This window comes from Lipotes vexillifer, unplaced genomic scaffold, assembly GCF_000442215.2.
Source record: "Lipotes vexillifer unplaced genomic scaffold, Lipotes_vexillifer_v1.1 scaffold481, whole genome shotgun sequence".
In the NCBI taxonomy this organism is placed as follows: Eukaryota; Metazoa; Chordata; class Mammalia; order Artiodactyla; family Lipotidae; genus Lipotes; species Lipotes vexillifer.
The window spans coordinates 781130-802855 of record NW_006789873.1 but is presented as its reverse complement, the minus strand read 5'-3'; the positions used below and the strand labels follow the sequence as shown (position 1 = coordinate 802855).

Below are 21726 nucleotides of genomic sequence, written 5' to 3'. Positions count from 1 at the left end.
TAGTTTTTACTTTCCTTTGAAGTACCTTTGAGTATATTCTTAAAATACGTCCTAAACCACATACCATTATTCAATTTTCACATAGGATAAAACATCTTCAAGGAGAGGAGCCAAAAACAAGTATATTAAAGTGACTTATTCTTTTCTGGCAAAAAGTCCTGGTATGAAATTGGGTCCTTGAATTTTCCAAAGGAGGCTGTATTTACTGCCCTTCTTTTCTAAGAAGGGCCATTTTAATAATTTTTGCTCTCACATCAAAGACTTTTCACAATAATTATAGTCAATAATTGCAGTAGTAATGCTGTGTGCCATCTGCAGGCTCTGTGTAGTGGAAACTGGATAGAAAAACGTGTCCCTCTGCTTGATGGGAGTTACCGTGAACTTGAGGCCCTGGTGCCAGATTGCTACTAGCATCGGCTTTAGGTGGCCCTGCCACTGCTCAGCCCTGGGTCTCATACCAGCTTCCTTTTCTTTCCCTTTCCCTGGGCCCATTTCTCTTCAGTTCTTTCTCTCTCCCTCCCCTACCCCTGCAGCCTGAATCTCCCCATCCCCCATGGTTGTTGCTCATCCTAAATTAGCTGATGGGTCTTGATGCAGAGTCACTTTCCCAGACTGGAGGAGTAATTGGAACTTCTTTGGGATCAGATTTTTGACCAAATCAATTGCTTTACGAGTAGTTGGCCCATGACCCAAAAGATTTATGGAAAGCAATTGGATATTGAAATAATGAAACAGGTACTTACTCTCCATTGCTCCAGGCCTTTGAAAGCTGTCTGATGTTTGGAATTTGTGAAGATGAGGCTTCCAGACTGTCTCCTGGCCAGACTCTGATGCTCTGGTACTTCTCTTAGGTCCTGTGACAGACACCATTCTATAGTGATTCCAGTGTCAGCCCTATGGCAGCAACCTTCCTGTCTTCTTTGAGGCTCAAAGCAGAATGGCCTCTCTCCTTTCATCCCCACCCGAAGCAAAACACGGGAACAGGCAACCCCTTTATTCTTAGTTTTCTGACAGTTCTGCAGGAAACAGGGCCAGGGTACCTCTGATGCACTAGTTGCTTTCTGGAACATTCATATCTATCTCTGTGGCTCTGGGGTGACTAAGAGGACTCTGATCTGGCCAGCCTATATCTGAGGATGGTCAGGAATTGAATAGGCCAGTGGGGGCTTGAATGCAGAGCGAACGACTGGTTTCTCTCTTTTCCTCGTCACTTGCTGGCAAGGTCAATCACTTTTCCATCTTCTTCTGTAACGAAGTAAAATTTTTTGTGTCATAAATAAGTAATCACATTAATCTGTTTAGTGCCCAAGATCTGCCCTTATTTTTCCCTTCTCTGTGATACTTAAACCAGAGGAAAATGGTAGAGGGCTGGCATGACAGCCTAGCCGAAGAATTTCCTAATTGATACCTTACATTTAAGTACCTTTTTGTCAGTTTCAGAGCCCAGAACAAACAGGGATTATTCCTAGCACGGTAGAGAAGAATTACGAGGTCTCTCAGTTCCTTTGCTGTTTGGTTTGTGAGTCACTTGAGGGCATAGAAACTCCTCTCCTCTGACCTCAGCTGCAGGAGTTGGATGGGGTGTCACGCCAGTGATTTATTGACTATTGGAATATAAGGTTCGGGAAGCTCATCATCAAGGGACCAGATTCCAAAAATTGAAGCATGAACATCATCTGAGAGATGGCATTTGCGTGTTCAGTGACCTGATTGGTCAAGCCAAATAAGTAAAGCATTTGTGTGAAGTTTTTCCTTTGTGGATTTTGCTTTATTGACCAAGAAAGGCAGTGGAACTAGATGCCCAAGGAATTTGCTCATTGCAAGATTTTGCTTTGAGTCCAAGCTAGTACCTTCTGTTAGTTTTGGATGACTCAAAAAATGGCCACGGGGCTTCCCTGGTGGCGCAGTGCTTGAGAGTCCGCCTGCCGATGCAGGAGACGCGGGTTCGTGCCCCGTTTCGGGAAGATCCCACATGCCGCGGAGCGGCTGGGCCCGTGAGCCATGGCCACTGAGCCTGCGCGTCCGGAGCCTGTGCTCCGCAAATGGGAGAGGCCACAACAGTGAGAGGCCCGCATAACGCAAGGAAAAAAAAAAAAAAAATGGCCACGGCATATCTGGCAACGTATAGATTATATCTGAGTAGATGAATCTCTCCCAGTTTGTCCAAAGGCACCTCCTAAGGCACGTCTGTTGATGCCCCAGTGTGAGAAGCATGGGCTGGGTGGATTTGCCTGGGACAGTGTCCCCTCTCCTGTCTTTCGATCTTGAGTTGTTTCTAGATGAGATCAGAAGACCTCAGAGATCTTTGGTGGGGGGAGGGTGGAGGAGTGGCGTGATTCAGAATATACAGTAAGAGGGAGAGAGAAAAAGCCTATAGAGCAACAGTAAAATCCACTTCTGTTCATCTTATAATTTTCAAGAGGGTGGAGACCAAGCCTTTTGCCTTTTCTGCACCGAGGAATGGCATCTAGCACGTAAGAGGCACTGGGTAAATACTGCATTAAGCACCAACAATTTTTTTTGTGTTGTCAAATTGGGCCAAAGGTTAGTTTGGGAGAAGTGAACCAATACTTTGATATAGAGTTGGAGAAAATTTTAGGACAGGGTTCCATTTCCAGATAATCTCTTGAGGTGGAATGGTTGAAATAGTAAATGTACTGAATTTTTTAATCCTAATGAACAAATCAAATGTAATTAATCAACAGGTCTGATCCTAAAGGAGACATTCTGAAAGGTGAGATTGGGGAATTGAATGGCGCCAAGGAATCGGTCATTAGAATAAATAGGGAGATGGCCATTAAAATAAATGCCAATCAGACCTGGGATGCCTCACTTAATAAAGGCAAGCAGGTAGAATGTATAATAGAGAATGGGAACACTGGAAAGTTAAGCAAACTTAATCTTCTAGGAAGGGCAACATCATTTCTATAAGTGGAATCTGTGCTTGATTAATGACCTTGTGTTTTTCAAGGGACTAAAGCATATGTGGACAGAGGGAAACCAGTGAATGTGATCTATCTGGGCTTTCAAAAAGCTCTTCGTGGGATTGCACAGCAAGCCAAGGAAACTTAAAATAACTGGCATCACCACAGAATTGTGGGGCTATTCCATCAAATACTATGATTGGCTTTGAGGCAGGAAGCAAAGGGTTAGCGATAAATAAGTCAAGCCTCTGTATAGCCACATTAACAGTGGCATTCTCTCCAAAATTAGGATGGAGACAAATTTTGCTTGAAACTCTAGTAAATGGCCTAAAAGAGGAAATGTACATTGAAAACTTTACTTTTGGCAACAAAAATGGGACTGAATTCTAGGGTGTCTGCCCCAAGGGTGGCAGGCCCAAGTGTTAGGATACTAGATAATGGTGAAGAGGAGCTTTTTTGAGGGTTGGGGAGACTCAGCCTTGCAAAATGAGGGCTCTGCCTTTCCTCCATCTGCCTGCGCTAAGGTTGCATAACACTTTTATCTCATGCTATAAAAATTAACCCCTGTTCAACTGTGGCCCATGTCCATGGGAAGGGAGACTAACTAAATTAAGAGTCCTTAAATGCAAATCTGTATTAGAGTAAGCTGTAACTTACTGTGACCTTTAACAAGAATTTTGTGCAAGTGGGTTTTAACTAAGTACAGACTTTGAAAAAGTAACTTTTCTTTCCCCTTCGCCATTTCATTGATACCTGGCTAGAATTTTAAAGAATGGTTCATGTGGCTTGAAATCTGTTGTTAGAGAATCATTTTTCTTTACGTGTGGCAGTGAATTTTGTTATCACTTAGGGTAAAGGCATTCTAAGTAGCCATTTGGAAAAATATCTGTGGGAGAATTCCTAATGAATGACTATGTTGTTATTTAGGTATATTTTTCCTAGAAAATAGATTTACTAAAAACCTATTCTCACACTGTATTCTGGAGGGAGGAATTTTAGGTATGTCATGAAAGGGGGAGTAAAGAGAAGTTAAGGAGGGTTTTTATTTTTCTAGTTACCCAAGCTGAAAAAAGGCATTAAAAAAGAGAAAACAATATTAAAAATGTTCATGACCCACACGACCCGTGACACGCATATAAAACGAAAGGCATTAATTAATGTTTGTATTAGCGCCTCCCCACCCACCTACTGCATTTTCTCCTACGCTTGGAATAAACTTGGTACCCAGCTGTTGACCCTTTCCAATCTTGCTGTGAAACCCAAATGGCTGTGGCAGGTTATCTTAGAATGGGGCTCCTCGGGGTTTCTTTAGAGATGATTAGGAGATAATCAGGAAAATCGCTCCCTGTTGGAAGGCTGGTGTTCGGTCAGACCCCTGGGAGAGGGGGACAGGAGTGTCTCCAGTGTTTTTCTGAGGATGCCTTCCTCCTCCACTTCCTCTGAGGTCTGATGCGGTTGCCCGCAGGAGCCTGCTCACGGGGATCATTGTAAGAGTGTACGCTAGGGGTGCAGAGAAAGGACAAGATGCTGGGGGCCAGCATCCCTCCCATCCCAGGAATCCCCGTGACCCTCTGAGCCTGGTCTCTTCACTGTCTTAGAGACGGCCCTCACGAGGCCTCGGTCTACCGGTAATTAGGACACTTGGCTTGGGTACACAGGTTCCAGAAAGAAGTACTGCTGGGCACCAAAGAAAAACAATGTCCTATAGCCAGTGGTGTTTCCTCTCTAGGCTACGTTTTATTTGTAGCTGAATTTGAAACAGGCATATTTGGACTCGGACATTCTGTTAAATGACGAGCCCAACGCAGATCGTAAACTAGTGTTCGAGAGAAACTCAAATGATGCTACTCCAGGTATGTGCACCTGAATCAACTGACAGGAAAGATCTTCATTATTTGTAAAACAAGTAACAGAGCTCCTTCTTTTCCTGCTTGCCCCTGTCGGGGCCCCCCCACCCAAGTCACCAACACATTTCCGGGAGCCTTTTATTAGCTTAGGTAGTATTTACTGGATCCTCAGAATTGTTGAAGAGATTTGGAGTAATTGCCAGTATTATTATTCCTGTTGAGTCCTGGACCTGGACGGAGTGGTTGGAAATGTGCAAAATAGATGCAGTTGCTCTACGTGCTCTAAAGTGATGGTAACATAAGGTCAGAGTATGCATTTCAGGTCATTCACTCAGTTTGGTTGATGTGCCTTTCTTCAGTGAACCTTTGGTACAGTTAAAATGGAGATTGAAGATTGTCAGATAAAAACTTTGGTTCATAATTTGCTTATCAGTATAAACCAATAAAAAGCCCTGCTTGATTTCCATCTGAGGTAGATTTTAAAGCTGTTGCAAGCTCACTGAAATGAAGTGTGGAGTTTGAAAGTAGCAGCCCGAACTCTTCCAACTACACTTAAACAAAGTATTCTTAGAAAAATATAATAGAACTGATTTTTGAAATGTATGTGTTTCTGATTGGCCTTCTAGCCTACCTTGCAGGATTAGTGGACCTAAAAATAATCGGTAGCAAAGCCCTCCAGAGCTATATTTCGGAAAGGTTTTGCAAAATGCTAACTGGCTGCATTTCTCCTACTGATTGGTAGGTGATCTCAAATCATACATCTCCATAATGACTGTAATTTATGTGCTTTATTATTACGGTTTAGGTCAAATGGCTTCAGGCTTTGGATGTGCATAGCACATTACATGCAGTCATTTCACTGCTGTTTTGCAAGGGAGGAAGGATGCATTAATGTATACATTCCCTCATCCCCCCTGGGATTATTAAAAACCTTTAGAGATTTTCTTTCTTTGTTCCCATGAAGCAGAGCATTGTATATTCCTCCTGGGGTTCCTAGATAGCTTGGAGGGGATGGAGTTATACAGCAACCTGCATTTTAGCTCATTTTGTGGCTATATGAATTTAGATCTAGAAAGTGAACAGAAACTATTTTGGTAACTCTTTAGACCAACGGCAGGGAATTGTTTTACCTTCAGAGCAAATAAAAATTAGGAAAAGAGTAAAGTAGCAATCAAGGGATTAGGAAAATTACTGCAGCAAGTAATAGTTTGATGTTGCTCCCCAATATTAGAATTACATCAAGTGTTTGATGTAATACTGATGAAAGCCCCCCCACACACATATTGATCCTTTTTACTTTGAAAACTGAAGCTTGCTTTCTTTTTTTTAAGTTAAATTTTTTTGGGGGGGGGCTGCGTTGGTTCTTTGTTGCTGCGTGGGCTTTCTCTAGTTGCGGCCAGCAGGGGCTTCTCATTGTGGTGGCTTCTCTTGTTGCAGAGCACGGGCTCTAGGCACTCGGGCTTCAGTAGTTGTGGCTCGTGGGCTCTAGATAGAGTGCAGGCTCAGTAGTTGTGGCACACGGGCTTAGTTGCTCCGCGGCATGTGGGATCTTCCCGGACCAGGGCTTGAACCCATGTCTCCTGCATTGGCAGGCGGATTCTTAACCACTGCGCAACCAGGGAAATCCAAAGCTTGCTTTTTTAAAAAAAAGAAAAAAGAAAAACTTTCTTAGAAGGGTCCGATTTACAGAATTTGTGAGGATAGCCCAGAGCTTTCCTATACCCCAAACCCAGTTTCCCCTATTATTAACGCCTTACATTTCTGTGGTACATTGTCACAATTGATAAACCAATATTGATGTATTACTGTTAACTAAAGTCTATATCTTATTCCGATTTCCTTAGCTTTTTTTTTTTACTAAGTTTCATTGAGGTATGATTCATATCCCAAACAATTCACCCATTTAAAATATACGGCGGCTTTTAATATACTCACAGAATTGTGCATTTATCACCAAAATAAATTTTAGAACAGTTTCATTATCCCAGAAAGAAAGCTCATACCTTTTAGCTGTAACCCCTCCCTTACTTCCCATGCCCCCTGCCCACCACCCTCCCCTCTCAGCCCCAGGCAACCACTAATCCACCTTCCGTTTCTATAGATTGACCAAGGCTGGACATTTCATGTAAATGGTATCCTACAGTATGTGGACTTCTGTGAGTGGCTCCTTACTTAACATAGTATTTTCCAGATTTTACCATGTTGGAACACGTTTCAGAAGTTCATTTCTTCTTATGGCTGAATAGCATTTTATTATTCAGATACACCTCATTTTGTTTATCCATCCATTGTTGGACATTTGGCTAGTTTGAATAATGCTGCTGTGAATATTTGCATGTAAGTTTTTGTGTGATTTCCTTCGTTTTCCCCTAATGTCTTTTTCTGTTCCAGGATCCCAGCCAGGGTACCACATTATGTCTCGTCATCATGTCTCCTTAGGCTCCCAAGCCTTTTCTTTTGAAGGCCCTTTAAATAAATGTCTGTACTTACTTGTCATCAGTTCCCCATCACTTATGCATGCCACTGAACTCTTAATTGATAATGCTGTCTTTTCTGGCTATCTTTATTCTCCTAAATTCTGCCTCCAATAAGAAATTTCCCTGAAGTAGCTGGAAGAAGGAAGGTGCTGCTCTCCTGGCCCCTCTGCCTCTCCTAGTACAAGTCATCAGAAAAGTCTCTTTCTGGAGAACTTCATTCAGTAGCTTATCAGTATAATAGATGCTTTTCATTTTTGTCTTGGTTTTGTAATTGCACTGTATTCATAATGCTTCCTTCTTTACAAAGGGCTTCTTTAAGAGCCTACAGTGAATCATGTAGAGCTGGGACTCAAACCCATATTTCTTGCTTCCCAGATCAGTCTTCTTACCCCCAGACCACCATTAGGCCTACAGAATAAAAGACACAGATAGTATCCAGTATTTGGAAGCTGTTTAAATTCACTTCTTTAAAACCCCTTGTCAAGAGCTAAGTATCCATAAACTTCACCAAGGAGGTAAAAGAATTATATGCTCAGAACTACAAAACATTAATAAACGCATTGAAGATGATTCAGAGAAATAGAAGGATATCCCATGCTCTTGGATTGGAAGAATTATATTGTTAAAATGGCCATACTATCCAAAGCAATCTACAGATTTAATGCAATCCCTATCAAATTACCCATGACATTTTCCATAGAACTAGAACAAATAATCCTAAAATTTATATGGAACCATAAAAGACCCAGAATTGCCAAAGCAATCCTGAGGGAAAAGAACAAAGCTGGAGGCATAATCCTACCAGACTTTAAACAATACTACAAAGCTACAGTAATCAAAACAGCATGGTGTTGGCACAAAAACAGACATATGGATCAATGGAACAGAATAGAGAGCCCAGAAATAAACCCACACACCTATGGACAATTAATCTTCGACAAAGGAAGCAAGAATACACAATGGGGAAAAGACATTCTCTTCAGCAAGTGGGGTTTGGAAAGTTGGACAACCACATGCAAATCAAAGCTAGAACACAGCCTCACACCATACGCAAAAATAAACTCAAAATGATGAGACACCATAAAACTCCTAGAAGAGAACAGCAAAACATTGTCTGACATAAATCGTACCAATGTTGTCTTAGGTCAGTCTCCCACGGCAACAGAAATAAAAGCAAAAATAAACAAATGGGGCCTAATGACACTTAAAAGCTTTTGCACCGCAAAGGAAACCATGAACAGAATGAAAAGACTGGGAGATAATATTTGCAAATGATGCAACCAACAAAGGCTTAATTTCCAAAATATAAGAACAGGTCCTACAATTTAATAACAAAAACCCAAACAACCCAAGTAAAAATAGGCAGAAGACCTAAACAGACATTTCTCCAAAGAAGACATACAGATGGCCAGTAGGCACATGAAAAGATGCTCATCATATCTAATTATCAGAGAAATGCAAATGAAAACTACAACGAGGTACCACCTCATACCAGTCAGAATGGCCATCATTAAAATGTCTACAAATAATAAATGCTGGAGATGGTGTGGAGAAAAGGAAACTCTCTTGCACTATTGGTGGGAATGTAAATTGGTGCAGCCACTATGGCAAACAGTATGGAGGTGCCTCAAAGGACTAAAAATAGAGTTTCCATGTGATCCAGCAATCCCACACCTGGGCATATATCCAGAAAAAGACGAAAACTCTAATTCAAAAAGATACCTGCACCCCAGTGTTCATTGCAGCACTATTTACAATAGGCAAGACATGGAAGAAATTCAAGTGTCCATCAACAGGCGACTGGCTTAAGAAGATGTGGTGGATATAGATATTGGATTATTACTCAGCCATTAAAAAGAATGAAATAATGCCATTTGCAGCAAACATGGATGGGCCTAGAGATTATCATACTGAGCGAAGTAAAGTAAGAAAGAGAAGGATAAATACTGTATGATATCACTTATATGTAGAATCTAAAAGATGACACAAATGAACCTATTTGTGAAACAAAAATAGACTCACAGATGTGGAGAACAAACTTGCGATTGCCAAGGGGGAAGGAAGGACTGGGAGTTTGGGATTAGCAGATGCAAACTATTATGTATACAGAATCGATAAACAACAAGGTCCTACTCTATAGCACAGGGAACTATATATTCAATATCCTGTGATAAACCATAATGGAAAAGAATATGAAAAAAATATATGTGTGTGTGTATACATATATACATATATATAAACTGAGTCACTTTGCTGTACAGCAGAAACTAAACACAACATTGTAAGTCAACTCTACTTCAAGAAAATAAAATTTTAAAAAACACACACAAAAGGAGCTAAGTTTTCTCCAAATCCCTTTCTGCATGAATGGCCATTGCAAAATCGAATCTCTTTCGTTGGCAGTTTTCCTAAGCGCTTTCCAGTCTGTTATTCTCAAATGTCCCTCACTGCAGCCCCCACCCTTAGGGTGCAGTTTGTGTGTCTCTTCTTTACCAAAGGCATTTGGTTGCATTTTTGGTAAAATGAGTTGGGCTACGGAGAATGTTTGCTGTCCGAATCGTGCTGGTGCAGGCATGCCTGGGTTTTCTGCATTGTCCCATAAAAATTTTGGCTGCTGTTTCCTCCATTTAGGACTCTGCAGGAGTAATCCTGAAGACATTTACTTTATCTCCTACAGGTATAGAAAGCTGACACCCTAGTGGTAACTACGAGTATTCCTCTATCATCATCTCCCCCAAAATGTGTGAGAATCTGAGAGACATTTTCTTGGCTTCTACTCGGACTTCAAAATGAAGTTACAGATAAATTAGGAGATTGGGATTGACATATATACACTAATATGTATAAGATGGATAATTAATAAGAACCTGCTGTATAAAAAAACAAAGTACATGTATGCCTTAATAAACGTAAAGTGTGGAAATATTACTGAAAAATATAAATTGGGGGTATAGTGGTGTATCGGGGAGAATCTTATTATAAAATATGTTAATAATGTCCCTTTACTCTTCTTTTACATGACACTGACAGAAAATGTCCTTTTATGTAAAAAAGACATGAATCTGGATGTTATTTTAAATGCATCTTCAATAAGATATGAAACTAAGCTGAAAAAAAAATGAAGTTACAGTTAGAAGTACGTTGATAGTAAATAGGCTGGGAGCTGGCCTGAGAATGTAACCACCATTTATAACATTTTCTATGGGCAAGTGGGTTATGAGTAACTGGAAATAAATGGACATTATCTGCACCTCATCTGTACATCAATCACAGCCAGCCTTTGGTGAGAGGAAGAAATGAAATAAAATGAGAAAGCACAGTTCTACAGATTGTCCGCCACAGAGCCCTGTTAAAGGATGGACTAGATTCCTCATAGTCAGTGCTTGCTTCTTTAACTATTGAGTTGAAGTGCTTCAAAAAAAAAAAAAAACAAAACAAAAAAAGGAACCAATCCACACACTCAGCAGGATTGAGTAGTAATTTATTGTGATTGTCTTTGTTCAGCTTTGAAAAACGAAGGCATTGATATTAAGACTAAAGGGAAATTACACAGAGCTGGTGTGACTGAAAAAAGTTTGGCTCTTTCGAGTGATTTTTTTGTTTTTAATGCCACGGAGTTAAGCTTTAAAAGCACGCTTCATTGACTCTCATCCAAGCCTCTGAGGACAAGGCTAAGGGACCTTTTTTCTTTTGAGGGCCACTGACCCACAAAGAAAAACCCTAATCGAGGGCCATGTACAAAAAGCAACTTAATTTAGGTGCTTTCTTAGAAATCCATAAAGCCTTCAATTCACCTGCTTTTAAAATTAAGAACAGGGAACTCTCAACAAGTATAACAAACAAAAAAGTCCTTCGGTTTCACATTATGTGCAGTTAGAAGAGGTGGAGTGTGGTAAGAGAACAGGATGAGCAGAGCGAAAAGAGAGTGGAAAGCAGACAGAAGAGGGCCATGGAGAAGACCACAGAAGGTCCCGGAAGCAGGAGGCTGAGTTAGCGAAATAGAGGAGGCAAATGATGGTTGTAGATCATAACCCACTGTTGACTCAAACCATTGGATGAACTTCGATTCCCGGTTCTTCTGTGGCTCTAATGCTTCAGGCTTTCAAACTAGAATTCTTCGGGAAGCGTATATATCAGAATCCTCTAGGGCCACCCCGCCCCCCTTTTTTAAATGCATGAGCTCACCGCTTCCCCTGCAGTGGCTGTCATCTTCCTGTCCCACATTGGATCCTGTCGTCCCTGTGCTCAACGCTTTCAGCCTAAAGATCAAATTGTGACATCCTTCTTAAATAAGAAGTATACAGGATCACCAGGTTGAGAGGTGATCTCCAGAGAAAAAAAGCATGTCTCATTCAGACACAGCATTTTAGAAGCAGTCTCCAACAGGCAAAATGGAATGTCTTTTCCATTGATACGTATGCCCTGGCTTTTAATCATAGAAATCATTTTTGGTGTTACAGTAGAAACATTCAGGTTTTAAAAATCAAATGAGTTCCTCCAGTTCTTATTACAGTGCAGAGCTGTAGTTTCATTTTCAGATCCACCAAGACTTGTCCCCTTTTCCTTCCTAGTAACTTCTCATCAGTAACTTCTCATCACTGGTTATGGCACTGAATCCCCACTGGCCCGTGTGTGGCTTGGGATTTAATTCATAAGTGTGTCTTGGACAGGGCTTTTGGCAAGAATGCCAGATTACATTTTCAACAAATGCTTTTTAGAAACACAGACAGAATACGTGGTGTATGCAAGGCTCAAATGGGCAAAAGTGGCCCGTTGGAGTGGCTTGTTTGCACTCGGGGGAAGATGACTTTGCCAGCAGAAACATTAGCCAGGTATCTACCCCGTTGTCACACCTTCCATAAGGCAAGCCTTTACCATTAGACAAGAGTCTTCCTGTAAAGATCTTATCTGTAATGTGGAAGTGGACTCTTTTTCCTTAGTTTTTGCCAAAACAAATAAATGTGCTTCAGTGTTCAGATATCAGCAGGTCTCCGGAAGGTCCTGCTGAGGGTCCCTGGTGGGTAGGTGGTGGGTGGAGTGCTCGGGGCCTTTTGTTTAGCTGCTGGCTAGTTCAGTGGGTCACCAGTAAAACTTTAATTGCTGTGACCCATTTTTGAAGGGTGTTTGTTCAGTGCCCAAGGTTTAAAACTCTCAACATCTAGCACCTTCTTATATGTAGAAAAGTATTCTTTCCTTTTGTCTCTTCGGATTTTCTGGCTTTAGGTTCTGTGTGTGCGTCTGTGCATATGTGCATTGGAGGTGCAAAGAAGGGTGCTTTTTTCCTTGGTCATAGACGCCTATTTTGATAAGATCCAATGAATGACCCTTTCGTTTATTGTATGTGTGAACCATGTTAAGATTAGGTGAATATAGATTCGCTTCCAGACTCTGAACTGTTTTGCCTTGGAAATTCAGTGCATTACCACAATCGAATCTTTGCAGGGGCTTGAAAACCAGCCTGTGATTAATTTTAGCCTGTGAAAATCTTAAAAGAGTAGCTGCTCTCTTATTATAATTCATGTACCTAGTTCTGTATGTCCTAAATTCTCATTGTGAGCATTTCAGTTAATTTTCTTTGTGGTGAGTGAGAGTGATATGGATTCTTTAATACAGCTACATCAAGTACTGTACTAGTTGGGGGTCCTTTGTATTACTTTATGTATTAAGATTGTGTTTGGGGAGATCCTCAACCCTGAAACCAGGAGACAACTGGATATCTCTTTGTTAATTAGGTGTCCCAATACCAAAGGCCTGTTGTGAACTTGCTATGCCAGTCAAGAGGCAGTTTTGTTTTTGGTTGTAACAAGGTGTTTCCAGAAAACTAAGCTTCTTCCATTAATGAGATCTAAGATGTTCGGCAACCTCACAGCTCTAAACTCTTTCACATACTTCCCTGTGCCTCCCCCCACCCCCACCGCCTTTGTTAGAATTATCGGTTGACCAAGGGTTTCAAAAATGCCAAATGAAGCATTTAGCAGTTTCTGGATGAGGAAGTTATTTGAAGAATGTTTCCCTTCTCCCCTTCTTTAAAAGTCCTTTAATGCTGCATATCCATTTTTGTCTGGCAATAACACTCCCTACTTTTGAATTGCCAGGAAGGAAGGAAGATCAGGAATATACCTGATTATGTAATTATTTGCATCTGTGCAGTTGACGGTACTAGTGTTCGTCAAATAAATTGCCAACACCATGTTATTTGAAATCCGCCCCCTCCGCAAAACTACTTTGGTATCTGTCCGAAGTGAAGGCTTATTTCCTCTAAGCACCCACAGCCAAGAAGCAGCAATGGCCGTCGGCCCCTGGCCCAGTACATGTCCATGATTAGTGCTGTTAAAAAGATTTTGCTCTTCATTCCTCCTCCCTTGATTTATTATACACACTTACCATTGATAGGTTCATAGGTCTTCAGTATACGCCTTCCTGAGTTCCTGAGACCTTAGGTCTTTTCAGACCCCTTTTGTCTGTCATGGAACATGAACTGCAATAACAGAAGGAACAGTGAAGGTGAATTGGTATTGTATTGGTGTGACTAACGTGATAGTACCTGGTGGGGTTAGTTTTGAGTGGCGCCATATCTTGGTCATTATGAGGGAGAGGCGTGGTCTGTTCAAAGCACAATTTTTGGTCTGTGACAGAGGAGGAACAGGGCAGAAGCTCTCCAAACTCTCAGGTCCAGACCACAAACAGAATGCCCTTGGTGTAGGGGAGGCAGATGGTCTGCATGTCTTTGACATTTTCTTGGCCTTTAGGGCTACATAAAGGCGACATTTACTGGAAGTCATTCATCTGTATTTGGGCAAGTGGCTACACCGCACATGATCATAAAGGTCAATGTTATAGTGTCTAACATCTATACAGAGGATGCTGGACAAGAAAATCTTAAAACCGAGAATCATTTAACGTCCCCCTTTGTGACTTACCAAAGATGCAAATCCCAGTGTGGACTCCATTCTTTCCTCTTGGCTGACAGCTCCTTGAAATGCACTTATCCCTTTGTTTTGTTTGCCACATCAATTGCTTATATATTTGCTCAGTTTTTGGTTTTGTCACATATTTTACAAATCATTCTTCATTAATGGTACCCTCTCTTGCAGTGTAAACTCAAAGCTAGAAAAACTATGTCACATTTGCACAGTATGTAGCATAAAATCTCGAAGAATTTATGCGAGCCTTCCGTTCATATTGAATGATACTCTCTTCACTGGCCACACCGATTTTTCCTGTATGATAACAATCTTCCTGATTGGAAAGTTCTTTTGCCTTTTGGAGATGGCTTCATCATCTTATTTTTCCAAGAAGGAAATCAATATTTTCAGTATAATGAAACTTTTTAGATAGCGCATGATGCCTGGGCCTTTGCAGGAACATCATGGAGAGAAATGAAGCCAAGCATGTGCACCTAAATCAAACTCTTCCGTTTTGGACTTGATGAATGATGATGGAGATTGATTGTCCTACATTTTATCTTCCAGGTGATCATTTGAAGATTTGTCCCCAGGGTTATACCTGCTGCTCCCAAGAGATGGAGGAGAAGTACAGCCTGCAAAGTAAGGATGATTTCAAAAGTGTGGTCAGTGAGCAGTGCAATCATTTGCAAGCTGTCTTTGCGTCCCGTTACAAGAAGTTTGATGGTATGTATTGGAACTTTGGTCTACATAAGTGTAGATATTTGCTTTGTTCTTGAATTCTTATTTTTCTCTTTGCCATGCGGCTAGCAGGATCTTAGTTCCCTGACCAGAGATCGAACCTGGGCCACAGCAGTGAAAGCGCTGAGTCCTAACCACTGGACCGCCAGGGAAGTCCCTTGAATTCATCTTATACCTTTTAGTCAAGTCACATCTACGAGCTGCCAGTGAAGTTCGTACAGTTGCTTTTCCCAAGTGCCTTTCTGCTCTTAGTGTTCAAGTTTTCTCCCAAGAGGCTCTCCTGGCTGGACCCCAGGGGCAAGTTAGCCTTACAGCTTATTTAATGCTAGAATCCTTCAAGATACACTAGAATCTGTACGGTATGGTAGCCATTATGGAAATATGGTCACAAGGAGCCAAAAAAGAGATTAAAGTAGTTTAATTTAAATGCTTTCATTTATTTTCTTGGGTGAACACACAATAGTGTTGTTGACACAAGTCACTAAAGAAAAATCTTCCTAATAAAAAGCAGGCATCTGAAAACTTAGTCAAAATAACCACAGAGATTCTGCAGATGCTGGACTTCAAATTAAATTTCAAAATGGATCCCTCAAAGCCAACTAGAATTCCTACAAGCCCTGCAGAACACAGGATTAAAGCTCATGCACCAATGACCACGCGGCAGTGACCCAGAGGTAGCTCCTGGGCTCCAGTCTTCATTAAGTTCAGCACCATCCCTGGCCTCATTTTAGCTGAAGCTTTGGTCAATCCACGTTAAAGCCACAAGAAAACCTATTTCAGTCCCCTGTGCCAAACACAGATTTTCACATGCACACTTTCTTTTCAGAGTGAGGAAATAGACAATCTGAGCCAGAAGAGAGGCACTTCAGTCGTATCTGAAGCAATGTAATAGATAACAGACTTTCAAAACTAAAGTATGGGGTCCAAACACCTCAGGATTCCTTTCTCTGGTGCTGTTCACTCAGTTTGCAGGTCGTTATGAAGTAGATGTAATTTTAATAGGAATGATTTCCTTTGTACCTGTTGTAAAGGCCATTTTAATTACATAGTACCTTTGAAGCATGCTTTTCCTGACATTCTGTGGTAAAGAAGTACAAGGCAAATTTTTGAGACGTGAAATGTCTTTGAGCATTTCTGCAAAGGGCTCATTATCATGGTGAGAAGTGGGATTAAATTAGATTTGATCTAGCTGATAAGGCAGCTCCCAGCTAAAGAACAGGTTGTATTTCAAATGTTGCCTTTGAGATTCGTTATTTGAAACTGATAACTGATTTAATAAGTGTTAGTCTGTTCCCAGGCTAGACGACAAAAGCATATTTACATATATATGTTTTTTATAAATTTATTTTTTATTATTTTATTTTTGGCTGCGTTGGGTCTTCGTTGTTGCGCGCGGGCTTTTCTCTGCTTGCGGCGAGAGGAGGCTACCTACTCTTTGTTGCGGTGCACGGGCTTCTTGCTGTGGAGCACGGGCTCTAGGCGCACGAGCTCCAGTTGTTGTGGCACGTGGGCTCAGTAGTTGTGGCTCGCGGGCACTAGAGTGCAGGCTCAGTAGTTGTGGCACGTGGGCTTAGTTGCTCCACGGCATGTGGGATCTTCCCAGGCCAGGGATCGAACCCGTGCCCCCTGCATTGGCAGGCAGATTCTTAAACACTGTGCCACCAGGGAAGCCCCGACAAAAGCATATTTAATTTGTAATGTAGTTGAACTAAAAGTTTCCAGGTAGTGTACCATTTATTGTGCCCATTTCCCCCAACGCTTTGTATGTGGAGTTGTGTTTAGTCTTTATCTCCTTTCCCTGGATGGATGGAAAAAATTTATCCGTATATCCTGTTTATTATTCTATAATCCCCAATGCACAGGCTGTTAAGTATGTTACCACCACGTGAAGATGAGTGTTACTGGCAAAAGACATCTTAGGCCACCTCTGTCTCTTGGTCACTAAATTATCAGTATGATTATTGAAAAGAATGGTATTCTCTTGACTATGGCGTTTCTCATTCAAGACAGTAACTGAAGCAATTCCTTTTCCTTTGAGGAGAAAACTTAGAGAGATAATCAGACAGTCATTTTTGAAAACTTGAGATGCTGATATTTAAAAATTACCACTTGGGGGTTTAATAATGGGACTTAGAAGGGAAAATTCCTGCTCTTTAGAAATGGCTGTAGCGTGTCAGTAGCAAGATACAGTGGAGATGAGGCAGTTTCCAACTTCCAAGGTCACTGCCTCCAAATCGCCCCATTTCTTCTTAGACGTGTCTCCTCCAGGTGTGGAGTGCACAGGCATTTCGTGATTTCTCTTGCCAGTGGGCCTGGTAGTTTCACTATTCGTTCCCCTTCTCACTTCCCATGGTTTTATAGCATTACTCATGTGATTCCAGTGTGTACTTTTTAAAAAGCCACACAGAGAAATTTTATCAGTAAGTATTAACATATGTTTTTTTTAAAAAAGGACAGAAAGGGGCTTCCCTGTTGGTGCAGTGCTTAAGAACCTGCCTGCCAATGCAGGGGACACGGGTTCGAGCCCTGGTCCGGGAAGATCGCGCATGCTGCGGAGCTACTGAAGCCCGTGCGCCGGAGCTACTGAAGCCCGTGCACCTAGAGCCCGTGCTCCGCAGCAAGAGAAGCCACTGCAGTGAGAAGCCCGCACACCACAATCAAGAGTAGCCCCTCGCTCGCTGCAACTAGAGAAAGCCCGCGTGCAGCAAAGAAGACCCAGTACAGCCAGAAAATAAAATTTAAAAAAAAAGGGGGGGCTTCCCTGGTGGCGCAGTGGTTGAGAGTCCGCCTGCTGATGCAGGTGACACGGGTTCGTGCCCCGGTCCGGGAAGATCTCACATGCCGCGGAGCAGCTGGGCCCGTGAGCCATGGCCGCTGAGCCTGTGCGTCTGGAGCCTTTGCTCTGCAACGGGAGAGGCCACAACAGTGAGAGGCCCACGTACCGCGCGGGGGTGGGGGTGGGGGAAAGGACAGAAAAAGTTTCTCTTGCCCTTCCCTACCAGCCTTCACCTTCAGTAAATGTGTTTAACGCTGTTTCTTTATCAGTTTCAAAACTGCCCATGAAAAATGATGATGAAACCCCAGTTTGTTTCTTCTGACTTCAAATTAGACTATGGCACAGACAATAAAGACTATGGCACAGCATAGATTTAAAATTTTTTGAAGGAGTTGTAGCCTCGATGTTTTTGGCCTGGAGATCAGAACAGAGCTGGGATACTTTGCATATTTCCTCCAAGCTAGGCTTTCTGAGACAATTAACTGCTTTTATATGGTAAAATCTCAGTTGATTGGTATCCAACAAACGGTAGTCCTCAAGTGGGTGCTGCATTTATTGATTGATTTTTTTTTTACATCTTTATTGGAGTATAATTGCTTCACAGTGGTGTGTTAGTTTCTGCTTTACAACAAAGCGAATCAGTTATACATATACATATGTTCCTATATCTCTTCCCTCTTGCGTCTCCCTCTCTCCCACCCTCCCTGTCCCACCCCTCCAGGCGGTCACAAAGCAGGGAGCTGATCTCCCTGTGCTATGCGGCTGCTTCCCACTACCTATCTACCTTACGTTTGGTAGGGTATATACGTCCATGCCTCTCTCTCGCTTTGTCACAGTTTACCCTTCCCCCTCCCCATATCCTCAAGTCCATTTTTAAGATTGGCAATTATGACCTGCCAATACTCCACAAGGCCTAAAGACGATGTTGAGTGAAATTGTGTAGGGGCTATGGTGACTCTTAGAAATTCAAGAGTAGAGTGCTTTGGTCAAAGAATTGTCTAAGCTTTTATAAAAGTCAAACCCTGGGTTATTGATGTGAATGGAAGGGGGGAAGTTTGGCAGAGTAACAAGATGGCGACTGGAGAACCAAAATGGGGCAGCAAGGTGGCATAAGGAAGGCTGGGGATAAGTACTGAGGAAATAGCAAAGGACACGTGGGAACATAGGAGGTCAAAGTCCTTCATAGGAGCATCCTTTGCCATCTCCAAGCTTATAGTATAACTTTGAAGTGGTGATCCTGAGCTCAGGCAACTTCATCTGTCATCAAAACTCCAGTCATGTTTATGAAATACCACTTCTTTCTAAGGCAGGAACAAGGTTTTTTTTTAAATAAACTTTCAAATAAAAATAAGGTTTCGAGGCTTTTAGGGAATTAGCCTTCTTTTACCAGAAAGCATCCCATTATCACTCTGTCTCCATGAGCTCTGGTCAGTCTGAGCGCTGGCGTTGGCATTTTGGAGTCAGTTAGTCCACTTATCTCTAAGGTCCTTTTTTGTTCTACACATGTAATTTTCTAATGTTTGTACCTCTAAAGAGACTATACAGTGTATAAACCAGTTTTTAAGTTGTAAACTCTGCACGTGTGTGTGTTTTCAGACCTGGCTGAGGTACAGAAGAACTTGCTTAGGCAGCACCTCCCCCCCTCCCAATTCTCAGATTTCCCATATTTTAAACCTGCGCCTCTGAGTTTAAGGACTCACCTCTTTATTTTCTTACACGTTAATCTTCTAAATCTAATCTTTGACTTAGAATATTCAGTACCAGAAATCGACTATCCTGGGCTAGAGACATAGAGTCAGAAAACTTTAATGACAGAGCTAGCTGCTCCCCCTCTTGGCCAGTTTTGGGAATTTTTCTTTTTTTTTTTTTTTTGAAGTAGAATTGCTAATTAACATAGCTGAATCGGTTGTCTCATGAATATGCTAATCAGATACTCCGTTCAGGGGGCTTTGAAAGAATTGCTTGGCAAAAGGCATAGAAATAATAGAAGTGTGGCATAATCCGTGTTTGGGGACCACAACATAAAGACCCGCCCCCAAATATCGCATTTTGTGAGACTAGTTGTTTTTCAAAGAATCAGAGCGAAATCAAACAACCCAAATAGATTAAGATTAGAGCTGCCATGTTAAATATATTTCAGAATTACATAGTAAAAATGATGTTAACAACTACAAAGATAGATTATTGCTTGCAAACTCCCTGAATCAAATTATTTGCTAGGTGTTTTTGCATGTTATAAAAGAAATTTTAAGAAAATAGTGACGTTGTCTGATGCTAGCCCACTGGGAATACTACTTTCATTTGCCATTGTAGGAGCAAATGTAGCAACTTTGCCCAGGAGGCAGAGCCCTCCGGGTTGTCAGCCTGTTTCTGCTGTGAACCCACTGTGACCTGGGGCAATTAACTGGTCTCAGTTTTCCCATCCATAAAATCAAGGGGTTGAGCTGGATGCGCTCTAAAGACCCTTTCAATTCTACGAATTCTGTGAATCTTCTCAACATGTGACTAGACCAGCTGCTTCAGTGAAAGGTCTTACAAGATGTTAATTAGGCGTCTGCATGGTCCCCTCTATTTTCCTCCTATCATTTCTTAACCCTACGCTACTTTCACTGCGTCTTTGAAAACCCTCCCGTGAGCCTGAAGCTTGTTAACTCGAATAATAGTAGAAATGTTCTGAATTAGCTTAAAACGGACATAAAAGAAATAATTGTCCCATCTATCTGAAGAGTGCTTCATGTCCTGCCTTTGTGAAATGATAGAAAACAAGGGGGCTGGAGAGCTTAAGGGAAAGGGTGGCCGCTCTTAATATTGAGCCAAATTTCTGTTTTAATCAGTGACTAAAAGTTTTCCATGGTTCATCCTGGCCATTACCTCATTAGGCCAGTAGGCTCAGCAGTGTCGGAGACTCAGCAAGTTGAAGGCATTTGAATTCCCATGCCCATGAAAGACAAATATAGCCAACTAAAGCTTCATGGCTGTTGGCTAAGCTGAAGTTTTTGGAATTTTCCTGACCCCTGACTGCAAGTATTTTTCAACAACTGCACGGTTTTCTTATTGTCCTTTGCACGGCCATACTGACTTCGTATAGACCTCCCGGGTCTGTAGTTTAAGTCTTCGACATCCTCAAGATAAATGTGTCATAGAAATGTGTGATGTACATACAACATACGGTTGTTTTTTAATCCTTACCTCAGATTTCATTCATTAAGATGTCTTTTTAAAATTTGTTGCTTTTTTAAACCTCTGCTACAGTGCGGCAATCAGGATGCGTAGCCACGAAAGTACAGAAAAAGACATGAGGCCTCTGACCTTCCTGCAAATGCAGGGTTCCTTCCAGATCATACTATGGGTGTTTGATTTGGTTGGAAAGCACTGCTACTCTGTGCTTTACAATTCTGTTTTCCTTCTTTTTTTTCCTTTCCATGCAAAAGAGACTAAAACACTGGGTATTTTTGCTAATTCTTTGATAATCTCTGTGAAACGCGATGAGAAGGAGCCACTGCCAGCTTACTGGAATCAAATCAAGAGCTCAGATAAAACACACACTTTTCGGTATTGACAAAGGTTTTCTGCCTTTTGAGTTGTTATCTCAGGTGTGGCCAGTTGTGGCTCTAGCATTGGCCGTCTCATTGAAAATGCTTGTGCAGCTTCCAGGGAGCCCTGAGCACACTCTCTTTCGGCCTCTGCTATTAGCTGTGCTTCTTAAAGAAGGCGTGGTGTCAGCAAGAAGCCGCCAATCTGTTTGGAGGCTAGTAAATACACAGAAGAGCTTCAGCCGAATTGCTTTTATCTATTTTTTGGTTCATTGTACTTTGAGCCTGGGAGTTGAGAGCCTTGTTGATCATCTCTGCTCACCCTTTTTCCATGCGTCTGTCTGTCCCAGCAAAGAAAAGGGCTTATTTGATCTAGCAGTGACTCTGACTGAGAGAATTCCCAAGCCAGTCAGGCCTTTCTTGTTCATTGTCCTGGCCCATCTCTATTGCGCGCAAAGCACGTGGTCTCTCTCCCTCTCTCTCTCTCTCTCTCTCTCTCTCTCTCTCTCTCTCTCCCCCCCTC

General features: G+C 41.8%; 1 protein-coding gene and 1 non-coding gene across 2 annotated transcripts in view; one reads left to right on the top strand and one right to left on the bottom strand.

Annotated features, from left to right (window-relative positions):
* The window catches only part of GPC4 (glypican 4), a 107960-nt gene that overhangs the window by 57026 nt on the left and 29208 nt on the right, over nucleotides 1-21726 (top strand). Inside the window, exon 2 of the mRNA XM_007462874.1 lies at nucleotides 14721-14879. Within this exon, the coding sequence (XP_007462936.1) occupies nucleotides 14721-14879 (159 nt within the window). The remainder of the gene's footprint in view (nucleotides 1-14720; nucleotides 14880-21726) is intronic.
* Nucleotides 14975-15046, bottom strand: TRNAE-UUC (transfer RNA glutamic acid (anticodon UUC)). The gene has a single exon. It is a non-coding gene; the product is annotated as a tRNA-Glu (tRNA).